This window comes from Trachypithecus francoisi, unplaced genomic scaffold (assembly GCF_009764315.1).
Source record: "Trachypithecus francoisi isolate TF-2019V2 unplaced genomic scaffold, Tfra_2.0 Lachesis_group0, whole genome shotgun sequence".
NCBI lineage: Eukaryota > Metazoa > Chordata > Mammalia > Primates > Cercopithecidae > Trachypithecus > Trachypithecus francoisi.
Window position 1 is genome coordinate 66,855,174 of NW_022681453.1, and position 13,701 is coordinate 66,868,874.

The window sequence follows — 13,701 nt, forward strand, 5'->3', positions numbered from 1 at the left end:
TAAAAAGATTTCCTAAAAATGTCTTGCTCCAGATCCCTCTACCATGAAGCTAAAATTGACAAACCCATCCATAAACTCAGATCTTCCAAATTTTTAGTTTTTCACTCTTAATCATGAACAGACAATCAAGGATCATCAGACAGCTGGGGAATCCTTTAACATGGATGATATAGATCAAAACAAACAAACAGGAAGAAATAACTTGGAATATAACATTTTGAAAAACAAACAACCTAATTGTTAATATCCTAAGAGAGTTAAGAGATAATATCTCAACCATTAGGAACAGGTTCCTTGCAAAAAGAAACATTCAGAAAACAAAAAAGAACTCTGAAAATAAAACATGATAGCAGAAGTAAAAAATACAACAGAAAGGCTGGAAGATAAACTTGAGAAAATCTCTAGGAAATGGAACAAAAAACAAAGTATGGACAACAGGAGAGAAAATAAGAAAATTGGAGGATCAGTCTGGGAGATTCAACATTCAGGAATCTGACATTCTAAAATGAGAGACTAGTGAAATAGAGGGGAAAAAATAATCAATGAAATAATTCAGGAAAATTTTCCTGGAGGGAAGGACATGAGTTTCCAGAATAAAAGTCCGTTTGAGTGTTAATCATAATGGACAAACAGGCATTTCATGACAAAATCTTAGAACACTAAGCAGATTCTAAAAGCTTACATGTAAAAAGATAAGGAGTCAGAATATTTGTAGATTTCTCAAGAGCAACACTGGAAACTGGACAATGAAAATAATTTCCAATCCAAATGTTTATACAAAGGAAAATTGTTATTAATAGTTAAGCAGGAAGGTAAGATAAAGACATTTTCAGACACATAAAATTTCATTAAATATATTTCCCACAGATCCTTTCTCAGAAAGCTACTGGAGCAAGCTACTGAAGGATATGCACCACCAAAGTGAGGGGGTAAATCAAGAAAGACAACTATATAGACATAGGAATTGGGAGATCCCTTCAGGGTAACTGTTGCTTACCAGACCTAGGGTGTAACTTGTTCAGATTGGAGCAGGTTTGAAACTTTATGTCTAAAGACAGTGAAGGATTCTGCATCTGTAAGTATCTTTTCTTCTGAAGTGAGCAGGTAGACATAGTAAAATCCAATGGAATCTCACTTTTATTATAAGATCCACAATAATGCTAGAATGTTGATGAGAATGAAAACTTATACATACAGATGTATGTTTTTAATATGAAGGATTACACTGAAGACTGATGTCAATCATCCTAGCAAGAGTATTCTGATTTCTTTAGACTGTGGTGTAAATTAAAACCAAATCTGCCTGAATAAGGGGAATATGTGTATGTGTGTGTACACACACTTATAATATAGGCATAGTGGGACTACGAATGGATACCCAGGAAGCTGGAGATCAAAGTTGTGTGGCTAGGGAAAGGGAATGTGAGGGAGACCTTCTTTTCACTATTTACCTTCTTGTTTCCCTTGGTGTGTTAGACAGAATGCAGGGTAAGAGAGACAGGAGACTGGGATCAGTTGGGAAGTGACTGTCATGTTCTTGGTATGAATAAATAAGGTCCTGAATGAGAAAAGAAGAGGTGGATGTGAAAGTGGGAGGATGCTTTCCTGGCCTGGTGATGACTGATAACAGAATGAGACAGGAGGGAAGGAGTGAGCAGTGGGTGCTGAGGGAAAGGTTGAATGCAGTCATCAGAGATGACTCTTTGCTTTCAAGCCTAGGTTAATGTATTTATTAGTTCCTTCTCACACTGCTAACAAAGACACACCCAAAACTGGCTAATTTATAAAGGAAGGAGGTTTAATTGACTCACAGTTCAGCAGGGCTGATGAGGCCTCAGGAAACTTATAATCATGGTGGAAAGGGAAGCAAATATATCCTCTTTCACAGGATGATAGGAAGGAGAAGTGCCAAGCAAAAGGCAGAAAAGCTTCTTATAAAACCATCACATCTCATGAGAACTCACTCACTGTCATGAGAACAGCAGCATGGGGGTAACTGCCCACATGATTCAATTACCTCCCACTGGGTCCCTCCCACAACACATGGAGATTATGGGAACTACAATTCAAGATGAGATTTGGATGGGGACACAGCCAAACCATATAATTTCACCCCTGGCTCCTCCCAAATCTCATGTCCTTACATTTCGAAACATGCCTTTCCAACAGTCCTCCAAAGTCTTAACTCATTCTAGCATTAACCCACAAGTCCAAGTCCAAAGTCTCATCTGAGACAAGGCAAGTACCTTCCACCTATGAGCCTGTAAAATCAAAAGAAAGTTAGTAACTTCCTATATACTATGGGCATACAGGCATTGGGTAAATACACCCATTCCAAATGGGAGAAATTCGCCAAAACAAAGGGGCTACAGGCCCCATGCAAGTCCAAAATCCAGTGGGGCAGTGAAATCTTAAAGCTCCAAAATTTTCTCCTTTAACTCCATCTCTCATATCCAGGTCATGCTGATGCAAGAAGTGGGCTCCCATGGCCTTGGGCAGCTCAGCCCCTGTGGCTTTGCAGGGTACAGCTACCTCCTGGCTTCCTTCATGGGCTGGCATTGAGTTTTGGTGATTTTTCCAGGTGCATGGTGCAAGCTGTTGGTGGACCTACAATTCTGGGGTCTGGATGATGGTGGCCCTCTTCTCATAGCTCCACTAGGCAGTGCCCCAGTGGGGACTCTGTGTAGGAGGTCCAACCCCACATTTTCCTTCTGCACTGCCCTTGCAGAGGTTCTCCATGAAAGCCCTACCACTGCAGCAAACTTTGGCCTGGACATCCAAGTGTTCCCATACATCCTCTGAAATCTATGGGGAGGTTCCCAAACCTCAATTCTTGACTTGCAGGCTCACTGTGCTGAAGCTGCCAAAACTTGGGGCTTGCACCCTCTGAAGGCATGACCTGAACTGCATCTTGGCCTCTTTTAGCCATGGCTGGGATGCAGGGCACCAAGTACTGAAACTGCACAAAGCAGCAATGCCTTGGGCCTGGCCCAGGAAACCATTTTTCTCTCCTAGGCCTCTTGGCCTGTGATGAGAAGGGCTGCTGTGAAGACTTCTGACATGCCCTGGAGACATTTTCCCATTGTCTTGGCAATTAACATTTGGCTCTTTGTTACTTATGCAAATCTCTGCAGCTGGCTTGAATTTCTCCTCAGAAAATGGGTTTTCTTTTTATCATATCATCAGGCTCCAAAATTTTCCAAACTTTTAAACATAAGTTCCAATTCCCAACCATATTTTTGGGAATACATAAAACTGAGTGCTTTTAACAGCACAAAAGTTACATCTTGAATGCTTTGCTGCTTAGAAATTTCTTCTGCCACATACCCTAAATCATCTCTCTCAAGTTCAAAGTTCCACAAATCTCTAGGGCAGGGACAAAATGCCACCAGTGTCTTTGCTAAAACATAGCAAGAGTCACCTTTATTCCAGTTCCCAACAAATTCCTCTTCTCTATCTGAGACCACCTCAGCCTGTATTTCATTGTCCATATTACTATCAGCGTTTCAACAAGTCTCTAGGAAGTTCCAAACTTCCTAGAGAATGTGGGAAACATCTTCCTAGAGAGATGTGGGAAACATCTTCCTGTTGTCTTCTGAGCCCTCCAAACTCTTCCAACCTCTGCCTGTTACCGAGCTCTGCCACTTACAAAGTTAACAGTGTTGGGTAAATTACTCTGACTCATCTCTGTGTTTAGATTTTCTCATCAGCATAATCGGCATAATATTCCATTACCTATGTCACAGGGTCATTGTGAGGATTAAACAGGATAATGAGTTTAAAGGTGTAGATGAGTGACTGGTATATGGTAAATGTGAAATAACGTTAGCTAGTACTATTTTGCCTAATGACCTCTTTCGACCTCCTTTTTCTTTCCCCTAGTCTTAGAATACAGTAGTTCAGCGAATTTAATGTACAAAGGAGGGATGTTCTTACCATAGGGCATGTTAATATTTCATTCAATCTTTAAACAGATATGTTTTGAGAGAACAAAAAAGAATTCTGAAAAGAATACATGATAGCAGAAATAAAAATACAACAGAAGTTAGAAGATGAAGTTGAGGAAATCTTTAAGAAATAGAACAAAAGACAAAAAGATGGACAATAGGATAAACAACTATCTTAGGTACCTGGGATCCATTGGTGAGAAATTAAACACATTCCTGCCCTCACAGAGTCTAGGTCATTTTCTTTGTTCCAGAGTTTTCCTGGCTCCTCTCACATGCTGTATGTATATATGCACTTATTTTATAATCATGGTGTTTTCAAGGAATATTTTTCCATTAAGCTTTTGTTTAATGTACATATAAGCATATAATTTAAAAGTTACACATTACAGGTTACAAACTCAAAAGTAAGCTTCCCTTCCTTATTCCAGATTTCTTAGTTGTCCTCAAAAACAACCATTCTTACTTGATTCTTTTCTGACTCATTACTGAGATAAACATATAGAAGTATACAAGCCTCCTTTCTCAAATAATGTTAGTGGAAAGGGAGGAGGAGAAGATATAGGATGCGTCAGAGGCTTCTAGCAAAGAGAAGGTGTAAAGAGAAAGGAAGTACATTCAGAGGACAGAGTGGGGAATATCAGACCACAAGGGTTGAGTAGTACTCTTGAAGCCAAAGCAGAAAATGTAGACTTTTAAATGAATGTAACAAGCATTTATTAAAAACCGTGCTGCACAAAACATGTTAGAAACTAGCCAGGTGCTAGGAGTCTAATCAAGGCCGGGGCAGGGTACACACATGGGAATATTACATGGACAAGCTTATCTAGCATGGCAGTCTACAACCCTTGAAGGTTGTTTATATAAAATAAAGGTACATTTTTGTGGCTCGGGCCCCTCTCAGAGTTCTCTTTAGGTTTGGACAGAGACTGCCCCATCCCTTACTGATCCCACCTTAGAGCCAGGTTTCCAAAGTCATTTCTCCCGGTATATCTGTCTCTGTATGCAATTTTCCTCTGGTTGCCTTGAGCAAAAACAATCATCCAACTCAAATTTGCTAGCTCTATGCTGGGCCAGCCCATGTGCCTGTAGGACATCTGTAGGCTAAGTAAGCCCCTGGGTGATCTCCATCTTGGTCTTCCTAATTCCATTGCAGCTCTTCTTCTCTCAGCCAGGAGTGGAAAGTCCTAAGCCTCCTTCCATTCATCCCATTATCAAGATGATGGCTCTCCCTCCCCAGCTCTGCTTCCAGGAAGATGACATCCCAATAACTTGGGCATCACCAAAACCCCTCCCTGAATACCAGGGAAACTGCTGTCTATCTTAAGTCCATTTGGACAGACTGTTCATCTGTTGCTTGTTTCAAGACTTGTTGATGGGGTGGACACACCAGACATTTCATGTATTTCTGTGGATCAAGATCTCTCTTTTTTTCTCTCTCTCTTTTGAGTATTGTAATCTCTTTGGTTCTTTCACAGCTTCCCCAGGCCATCTCACTTGTCAGTTCTTCAAGAAAAACAGGGTTCACAAGCTCCAGCACTTTCGTGTTTATTCGGTTCTCTCCACTAGGGCTTGTTGGGCAGGGCAAGCCTCCTCAGTATTAGCCAACAGCCCAGATAGAAGTGGCTCCAGGTTCTGTCTCTGCCTCTCCTAATTTCCCCAAATTTAGGTTGGTCTGCTCATTGTTGCCTGTACCCTAGGCCACCGTTTTCCTTACTGACCCTGACAGAGGGATGAGAACTCCTCTAGAGCATAGTAATCACACTATTACAGTACATAGATCTCTATGTTTCAAAATATTAACACTATAAGGTCATAAATATATAACTCCCACCAAGACTGAGGAGGTAGTTGTTTAGTCACAGGTACACAAGATTCAGTGGGGCACCAGCTTAGAAATCTGGGCAGATAAAAGGCAGTTTTCCAGAAATTGAGAGTTCTATTTAAAAAAATACAATCTGTGAAATTAAGAGAAGAATCTGATCTGGAGGAGGTATTGGTCCTAAATTTTATTTCCACGTCATGAACCATTAAGCTGGGCTTGGCCCATAAGTGTGCTCTGAAGTGAAAAGAAGCAATAAGAGAATTAGTCTGTTCTTGGCATACTGAGCATTACAGGGAGGCTATTCCACTTAGAGGAAGTCCTGGAACCCCCTTATTACTGATGGTAATGTCTTTTTGCCTTCTGGAAGAAATAAAAAAGGTTGCCCAGAAACTTACAAAGGAAAGGGTAGAAAGAATGAATACTTGTATGGGCTTTACTCTTTAATTAAAAACGTGTATCACTTTTGTCGCATGAAAGTGTCTTCAAACTTTTAAAAACACACTGGGCTTCTTCAGATCTTTCAGGTACATTAATTTTTTCTCTGGAAAAAATAGAAGAAAAGATTAGGTGATATTTTACAGTTGAGCTACTTTCTTTTTCTAGATTTCAATGATAGGGCACAATAGAGGTTGCCATTGGAACAGCAATGAGGAGAAACAAACTATTGAAGAGAAAGGTGGAGAAGGCAAGAGAAAAGAACCATGGTCTACACTGTTGTCTATGCATCAACAACTACCCTTTATTTCTGCGTGGTCCTTCCCATGGCCTCTGCTGATTCTCTGCTGCCTGCCCTCTTCAGGCTCTTCCAGACCATTTCTGAAACTGAATCTGACAGGGTAGACAGGATTTCAGCACCCTTTCTCATTGTCCAAGGGTGCCCGGAATTATTAGTCTTGTTGCTAGAATCACAGTGGCTGGTATATCTGGATTAGTGCTGGGCACTCTTGGTTGTCTGTGCACCCTGGGGGTTATGACCCTGTCTCTGAAACCAGGCTTGTTACTGAGAGTTGCTTTGATCCTACGGGTATGCAGTCAGAGTCTTAATATTCCTGAGAGTTTAATTTCTCAGAAGGGCTAGAGGTACAGACTATCTTTCACGTTGTGAAAGGACTGATCACCAAGAACTTTTATGTATTCATCATGCATCAATCATTCTTTCAATAAGCATTTATTGAGAACCTGCTATATGCCAGGCACCATGCTAAGTGCTAGCAGCACAATGATGAGCTTAATTGGTATGGTCTCTGCTCTTCATAGAATTTAGTTTAGTCTAGTTAGAGTTTAATAAGAGTTTAATAGAGTTTAATAAGATAATTACACAAATATGTAAGCATAATCTGGTGTTATTAAGAAAAAGCCAAGGGATCCACATGACACTGTAACAAATGGACATTTTCTAGTTTGGGAAAGGGTTTTTAAGAAAGTGCTGCTTGAGGCAAGATCTGAAGAATGAGGTAAAGAAGTGGCAGACGAACATCTAAACAGGGTCATAGCAAATACTAAGATGCTCAGGCTGAAGCAAACATGTTATCATTCCCCACTTCTTCATTTTTTCATTCCACACATGTAGGATGCCCACTAATCTAGGCATTGTGCTAGGTACTGGGGTTACTGCAGCCCAGGTTCACCACCTCCAAAATCTTTGGTGTTGACTTTTGCTTGACCATGATGGAGCTTGTCATGCTTTCTGGGCATTGTGCATTGGATACCCTGTCATCCATTAACAGGTTCTTTTCTTCTAGGTCTTAACTAGTCTTATTTTCCTCTCCCTCTCTATTAGTTCAAGTTTGTTGAAGTCTCAACATGCCTTAGGCATAAGCCTCTTCAAGTAACAGGCACTCTGGGGATTATACCTCTCTCATCAATGTCTCAGGGTCAGGATTTACCTTTTTTTGGTCTGTTCACTCTCTTCCCTCTCCATTGTGTTGGTTCCTGAAAGACACCAAGACCAATCTTCAAAATTGTATTCCTCATAGACACCAAAAGAAGGAAAGTTTGAAAAGGCTTCAAAGTTCTGGGACTCAGAGAGAAATTGTCGTGACTTTTTATATGGAAGAGACAGTTATTTAAATGATGCAATTTCAGGGGCATTGGGAAGAAGTTTCTTGCATTCAAAAAGTATATGCCTTCCCTTGCTCACTGTGCCTTAAATTGTAACACTGGAAATATATTTTTCGCTTGTAGCTCTATCCTGGCTAACCAAAAAATACCATTGGGAGGGGTAATATATTTAGTTTCAGCAATCATTTTGTGATTGGAAGAGTTTCTAATCCTTTTCTGAAAGCGAGGTTTAGAAGGAGGAGGAAAAGACGTCTTGAAGATGTTGATGCCTAAATGGACTAGCCAGATGGTGCTGAGAATATTATACAATGTTGCACGGACAAGCCCAAGTGGGAAATTTCTAGCCAGCTAGACCTCACAAAGCCTGAGTTGCTATTGATAGGGACTTGATACTGACACAACTTGGGATGTAAACTTCTCTAGGCTGACTGTTGTGATGATGCTATTGTCCCACTTAAAGCCCAACAGGTTGCTAACCTGAGTGTCCATGGAGGTATTTATAGACCACAAGAATCCACTCAACAATACCTCTGTTGGTTTTGTGATTCTGTCTTTACTAGAGTATTCTTGAACACTTCCTGTCATTGGAAGTTCTCTTTTATGTGTGTATGTGTGTATTTAAAAACAATCAGCTTTTATGAGGCCACAAAGTCAGAAGAATGGTATAACGGACTTTGGGTACTCAGAGGGAAGAGTGAGAGGCAGATAAGGGATAAAAGACTACACATTGGGTACAGTGGACATTGCTCGGGTGACAGGTGCATCAAAATCTCAGCAATCACCACTAAAGAACTTATCCATGTAACGAAAACCCACCTGTTCCCCAAAATCTATTGAAATAAAATAAAAATAAAAGATAAAAACAATCTGCTTTATGGAGGTATAATTAATAAATAATAAAACCCAATCATTTCCAATCATTTTCAGTATAGAGTTTGGTGATTTTAACAAATATATATAGTCACGTAACCACCACCAAGATCGTAACCACAATCAAGATCAAGAACATTTCCATAAGCCAAAATAGTTCCCTTCTACTCCTTTTCAGCTGATTCCTTTCCCCCATCCCATGGATAACCATGAATCTACTTACAATAGTTTTGCTTTTTCTTGAATTTCATATAAATGAAATTGTATAATGTGTATTCTTCTTGTGCCTGGATTGTTTCACTTAGCATAATGCTTTTGAAATGTATCTATGTTCTTGTGTATTGTTAGTAGTCCATTCCTTTCTATAGCTTTGCAGTATTTCATTGTATAAATATACCACCATTTGTTTATGCATTCACCAATTGATGTAAATTTAGGATGCCAGGTTTGGTATTATGAAGAAAGCTGCTATGAACATTTGTGTATGAGTTTTTATATATTTTTAAAATTTCTGTTTGGTGAAAGTCCGGGATTTTGGGTTGTATAGCAGTACATGAGAGTTTCAGTTACTTTGTATCTTCTCCAACACTTGATGTTTATCAGACCATTCTAGAGGGTGTGCAGTGGTATCTTATTATAGTTTTAATTTGTACTTCCCTGATGACTAATGATGTTGTGACTGTGCTCATCAGCCATTTGTATATCTTCTTCTGTTATGTATCTGTTCAAGTCTCTCGTGTCGTGCCTTTTATTAAATGGATTGTCTTACTAATGAATAGCAATATGTAATTACGTATTCTGCATACAAGTCCTTTATCAGATATATATTTTGCATACAAACATTTTCTCCCTGTCTGTGGTTTGACCTTTTTTTTTTTTTTTTTTTTTTGGTTGAGACGGAGTCTCGCTCTTTCGACCAGGCTGGACTGCAGTGGCACCATCTCGGCTCACTGCAAGCTCCGCCTCCCTGGTTCACGCCATTCTCCTGCCTCAGCCTCCCGAGTAGCTGGGACTACAGGCGCCCGCCACCACGCCAGGCTACTTTTTTGTATTTTTAGTAGAGACAGGGTTTCACTGTGTTAGCCAGGATTGTCTCGATCTCCTGACCTTGTGATCTGCCCACCTCAGCCTCCCAAAGTGCTGGGATTACAGGCATGAGCCACTGTGCCCAGTGACTTTTCCTTTTTTAAACAAAGTCAAAGAACAAAAGTTTTCAATATTGATGACATCCGTTTTATCTGTTTATGATATGGTTTTTGCTTTCTGTGTCTTATCTAAGAAGACTTGCCTAACTTAAGGTCACAAAGATTTTCTCCTCTGTTTTCTTTCAGAAGTCTTTTCATTTTAATTCTTAATATTTAAGTTACTTTGTGTGTGTCTAGGCTCATACTTTTTCTTTGTGGATATCTAATTGTCCCAACACTATTTGTTGAAAAGACTATCTGCATGGAATTACCTTGGTACCTTTGTCAACAGTGTGAATCTATTTTTGACTCTCTGTTTTGTTCCATTGACTGATATGTCTGTCCTTTTACCAATATCACACTATCTTAATTACTATTACTATATAGTAAATATTGAAATTAGGTAGGTTAAGTCCACCTTTTTTTTTTTTTTCTTTTTATTTGAGACGGAGTTTCGCTCTTGTTGCCCAGGCTGAAGTGCAGTGGCGAGATCTCAGCTCACAGCAACCTCTGCCTCCTGGGTTCAAGCCATTCTCCTGCCTCAGCCTCCGGAGTAGCTGGGATTACAGGCATGCGCCACCACACCCAGCTAATTTTGTATTTTTAACCTTTGTTCTTATTTTTCAGAATTGTTTTGGCAATTGTAGGTTCTTTGTATTTCCCTATAACTTTTAGAGTAAGATTTTTCATATCTATTAAAGAGCTTACGAGGATTTTGATTGTGATTACATTTAATTCATAGATCAACTTGGAGAGAACTGATATCTTAACAACATCTAGTCTTCTGATTCATAAACATGGCCTATGTCTCCATTTATTTTGGTTTACTTTAATTTCTTCAGTAGTAATATTATATAGTTTTCAGTATATAGGCCTTGTACTTGTTTTGTTAAATTTATTTCCAAGTTTTTAATATTATTTGATGCTACTGTAAATGCTATTAATTGTTTAATGTACAATTGCTTGTTGTTAGTATATAGAAATAATTGATTTTGTGTATTGACTTTGTATCCTGTGCCTCTGCTACACTCACTTATCAGTTTTAATAGGTTTTTGATAGCTTCCTCAGGATTTTCTACAAGCATGATCATTATCTGTGTAAAAAGACCGTTTTACTTCCTTTCCAATCTGTATGTCTTTTATTTCTTTTTCTAGTCTTGTTTCTCTGGCTACGACCTCCAGGACAATGTTGAACAAAAGTAGAGAGAGTGGACATCTTTCCCTTATACCCCATCTTAGGGTAAAAGCAATTAGTCTGTTATCATGAAATATTATGTTAACAGAAGAATTTTTGGTAGATGTCTTTTGTCAGGTTGAGGAAGTCATCTTGCATTCCTATTTTTATGAGAGTTTTTCTTTCCATTTAAAACTGTGAATGGGTATTAATTTTGTCAAAAGCTTTTCCTGTATCCATTGACATGATCATATGTTTTTTCTTTTTAGTTTATTTATGTAGTAAAGGTTATTGCCTGATTTTTGAATGTTGAGCTTACCTGTGTTTCTTGAATAAACCCCACTTGATCATGATGTATTATACTTTTAACATACTACTAGATTTTAGTTGCTAATTTTGTTAAGCATTTCACAAGAGATGTTTGTAGTTTTCTTTTCTTGCAATGTCTTTCCTAGTTCAGTATCAGGGCTCCCCTGCCTTCAGAGCAGCCTGGACACTGACTCCAGGCAGTAAACTGGAGCAATCATAGGGCTTATCTCATTTTTTCTTTCCTTCACTCAGGGACTACAGTTTTCTGCTCTCTGTCATCTGATTTCTGAAAACAGTTGTTTCATATATTTTGTCTGTTTTCTAGTTTTTTATGGAAAGAGGGCAATTCTTATAGCAGTTAATCTTTTGTTGGACGAAACAGAAGTCTATTCTGTAAAATTTTAAAGACTATTTATTTACTTATTTATATTTTTTAAGACAGAATCTTGTTCTTCTGTCTCCCAGGCTAGAGTGCAGTGGTGCGATCTTGGCTCACTGCAACCTCTGCCTCCCAGGTTCAAGGGATTCTCCTGTCTCAGCCTCCCAAGTAGCTGAGATTACAGGTGGCCACCACCACACCCAGCTAATTTTTGTATGTTCAGTAGAGACGGGGTTTCACCATGTTGGTCAGGTGGGTCTCGAACTCCTGACCTAAGGGGATCTGCCCGCCTCGGCCTCCAAAAGTGCCAGGATTACAGGCGTGAGCCATCACTCCTGGCCTAAAAGACCTTTTAATTGTTAGCAAAGTCTCTCTTAATTCCTTACACCCTCTCATAACCTTCATTCATTGAGATGCCCTTCAGAGTCATACCATTAAAGCTCAATCTTTGCATCCTATGGCAGCTCTTCAGATATTTGAAGACAGCATCTCTGTTCTCTCTAGGCCTTCTTTCAGGTGAAGCATCCTCAGTTACTTGAGCTATTTCTTATTTGACTGAGCTCCCAGATGCTTTATAAATCTGGCTATGTTTTACTTTTGTAAAGTTTCTTCTTAAAAATAATGGTGTTTATAAGGACATGAATAGACAGTTCTCAAAAGAAAATATACAAATGGCCAACAAACGTGAAGAAAAGTTCAATATCACTAACTATCAGGGAAATGCAAATTAAAACCACCATGAGATACCACCTTACTCCTGCAAGAATGGCCATTATTGAAAAATAAAAAAATAATAGATGTTGGCATGGATGTGGTGAAAAGGGAACATGTTTACAGTGCTGGTGGGAATGTAAACTAGTACAAAAACTGCGGAAAACAATGTGGAGATTCCTTAAAGAACTAAAAGTAGAACTCTACTATTTGATTCAGCAATCCTACTACTGGGTATCTACCTAAAGGAAAAGAATTCATTATATGAAAAAGACACATGCACACGCATGTTTATGGCAGCACAATTTGCAATTCCAAAAATAAGGAACCAACCTAAATGTCCATCAACCAATGAGTGAATAAAGAAAATGTGGCATATATACCTCATGGAATATTACTCAGCCATAAAAAAAACCAAAATAATGGCATTTGCAGCAACTTGGATGGAACCAGAGACCATTATTCTAAGTGAAGTAACTCAAGAATGGAGAAGCAAACATTGTATGTTTTCACTTGTAAGTGGGAGCTAAGTTATGAGGATGCAAAGACATAAGAATAATATAATGGTTTGGGGACTCAGAGGAAAGAGTGGGAGGGGTGAGGGATAAAAAACTACACACTGGTGCAGTGTACACTGCTCGGGTGATGGGTGGCACCAAAATCTTAGAAATCACCACTAAATAACTTAACCATGTATCCAAAAATCACCTAGTTTAGTTCAATAGTTCCCAAAAAACTATTGAAATAAAAATGTTGAAAAATAATCTTATTATAAATGTAAAAAAATGGTACTTATAGTTGAATACAGTATTTCAGATGTCTTCAGACTAACACAAAATAAATTATCCTTTTATACCCATGACAAAATAGTCATCATATCAAAAAAAGCCACTATCAAAAAAATGAAAGCAGATAATTAAAAGGTAGAGTCTAAACTTTTAAATTTGATTACAAATTTAGCATTTTGAAGGGAAAATGTGATGATTTCACTAACTTTCAGTTTTTAAGCCTGTGAATATTTCTGTTTAAATGTTGGTTAAAAACGGATCGTGACGATCCTGGCCAACATGGTGAAACCCCGTCTCTACTAAAAATACAAAAATTAGCTGGGTGTGGTGGCACATGCCTGTAGTCCCAGCTACTTGGGAGGCTGAGGCAGGAGAATTGCTTGAACCTGGGAAGCAGAGGCTGCAGTGAGCTGAGATCGTGCCACTGTACTCTATCCTGGTGACAGAATGAGG

The 13,701-nt window shown here is 38.9% G+C and overlaps 1 protein-coding gene across 9 annotated transcripts in view; it reads right to left on the reverse strand.

The window, feature by feature from the left end:
- Nucleotides 1-4,640: 4,640 nt before the first annotated feature.
- The window catches only part of CD86 (CD86 molecule), a 63,920-nt gene continuing 54,859 nt past the window's right edge, over nucleotides 4,641-13,701 (reverse strand). For 7 of the 9 annotated variants that reach the window (XM_033211050.1, XM_033211055.1, XM_033211048.1 and 4 more), the window contains 2 exons: nucleotides 7,659-7,704; nucleotides 4,647-6,313 (listed from right to left, as the gene is read on the reverse strand). In XM_033211050.1, the coding sequence (XP_033066941.1) occupies nucleotides 6,217-6,313; nucleotides 7,659-7,704 (143 nt within the window). In that variant the 3' untranslated portion in view covers nucleotides 4,647-6,216. Of the gene's footprint in view, nucleotides 6,314-7,658; nucleotides 7,705-13,701 lie in introns of all 9 variants that reach the window. The other 2 variants (XM_033211056.1, XM_033211051.1) reach the window with 1 other exon arrangement.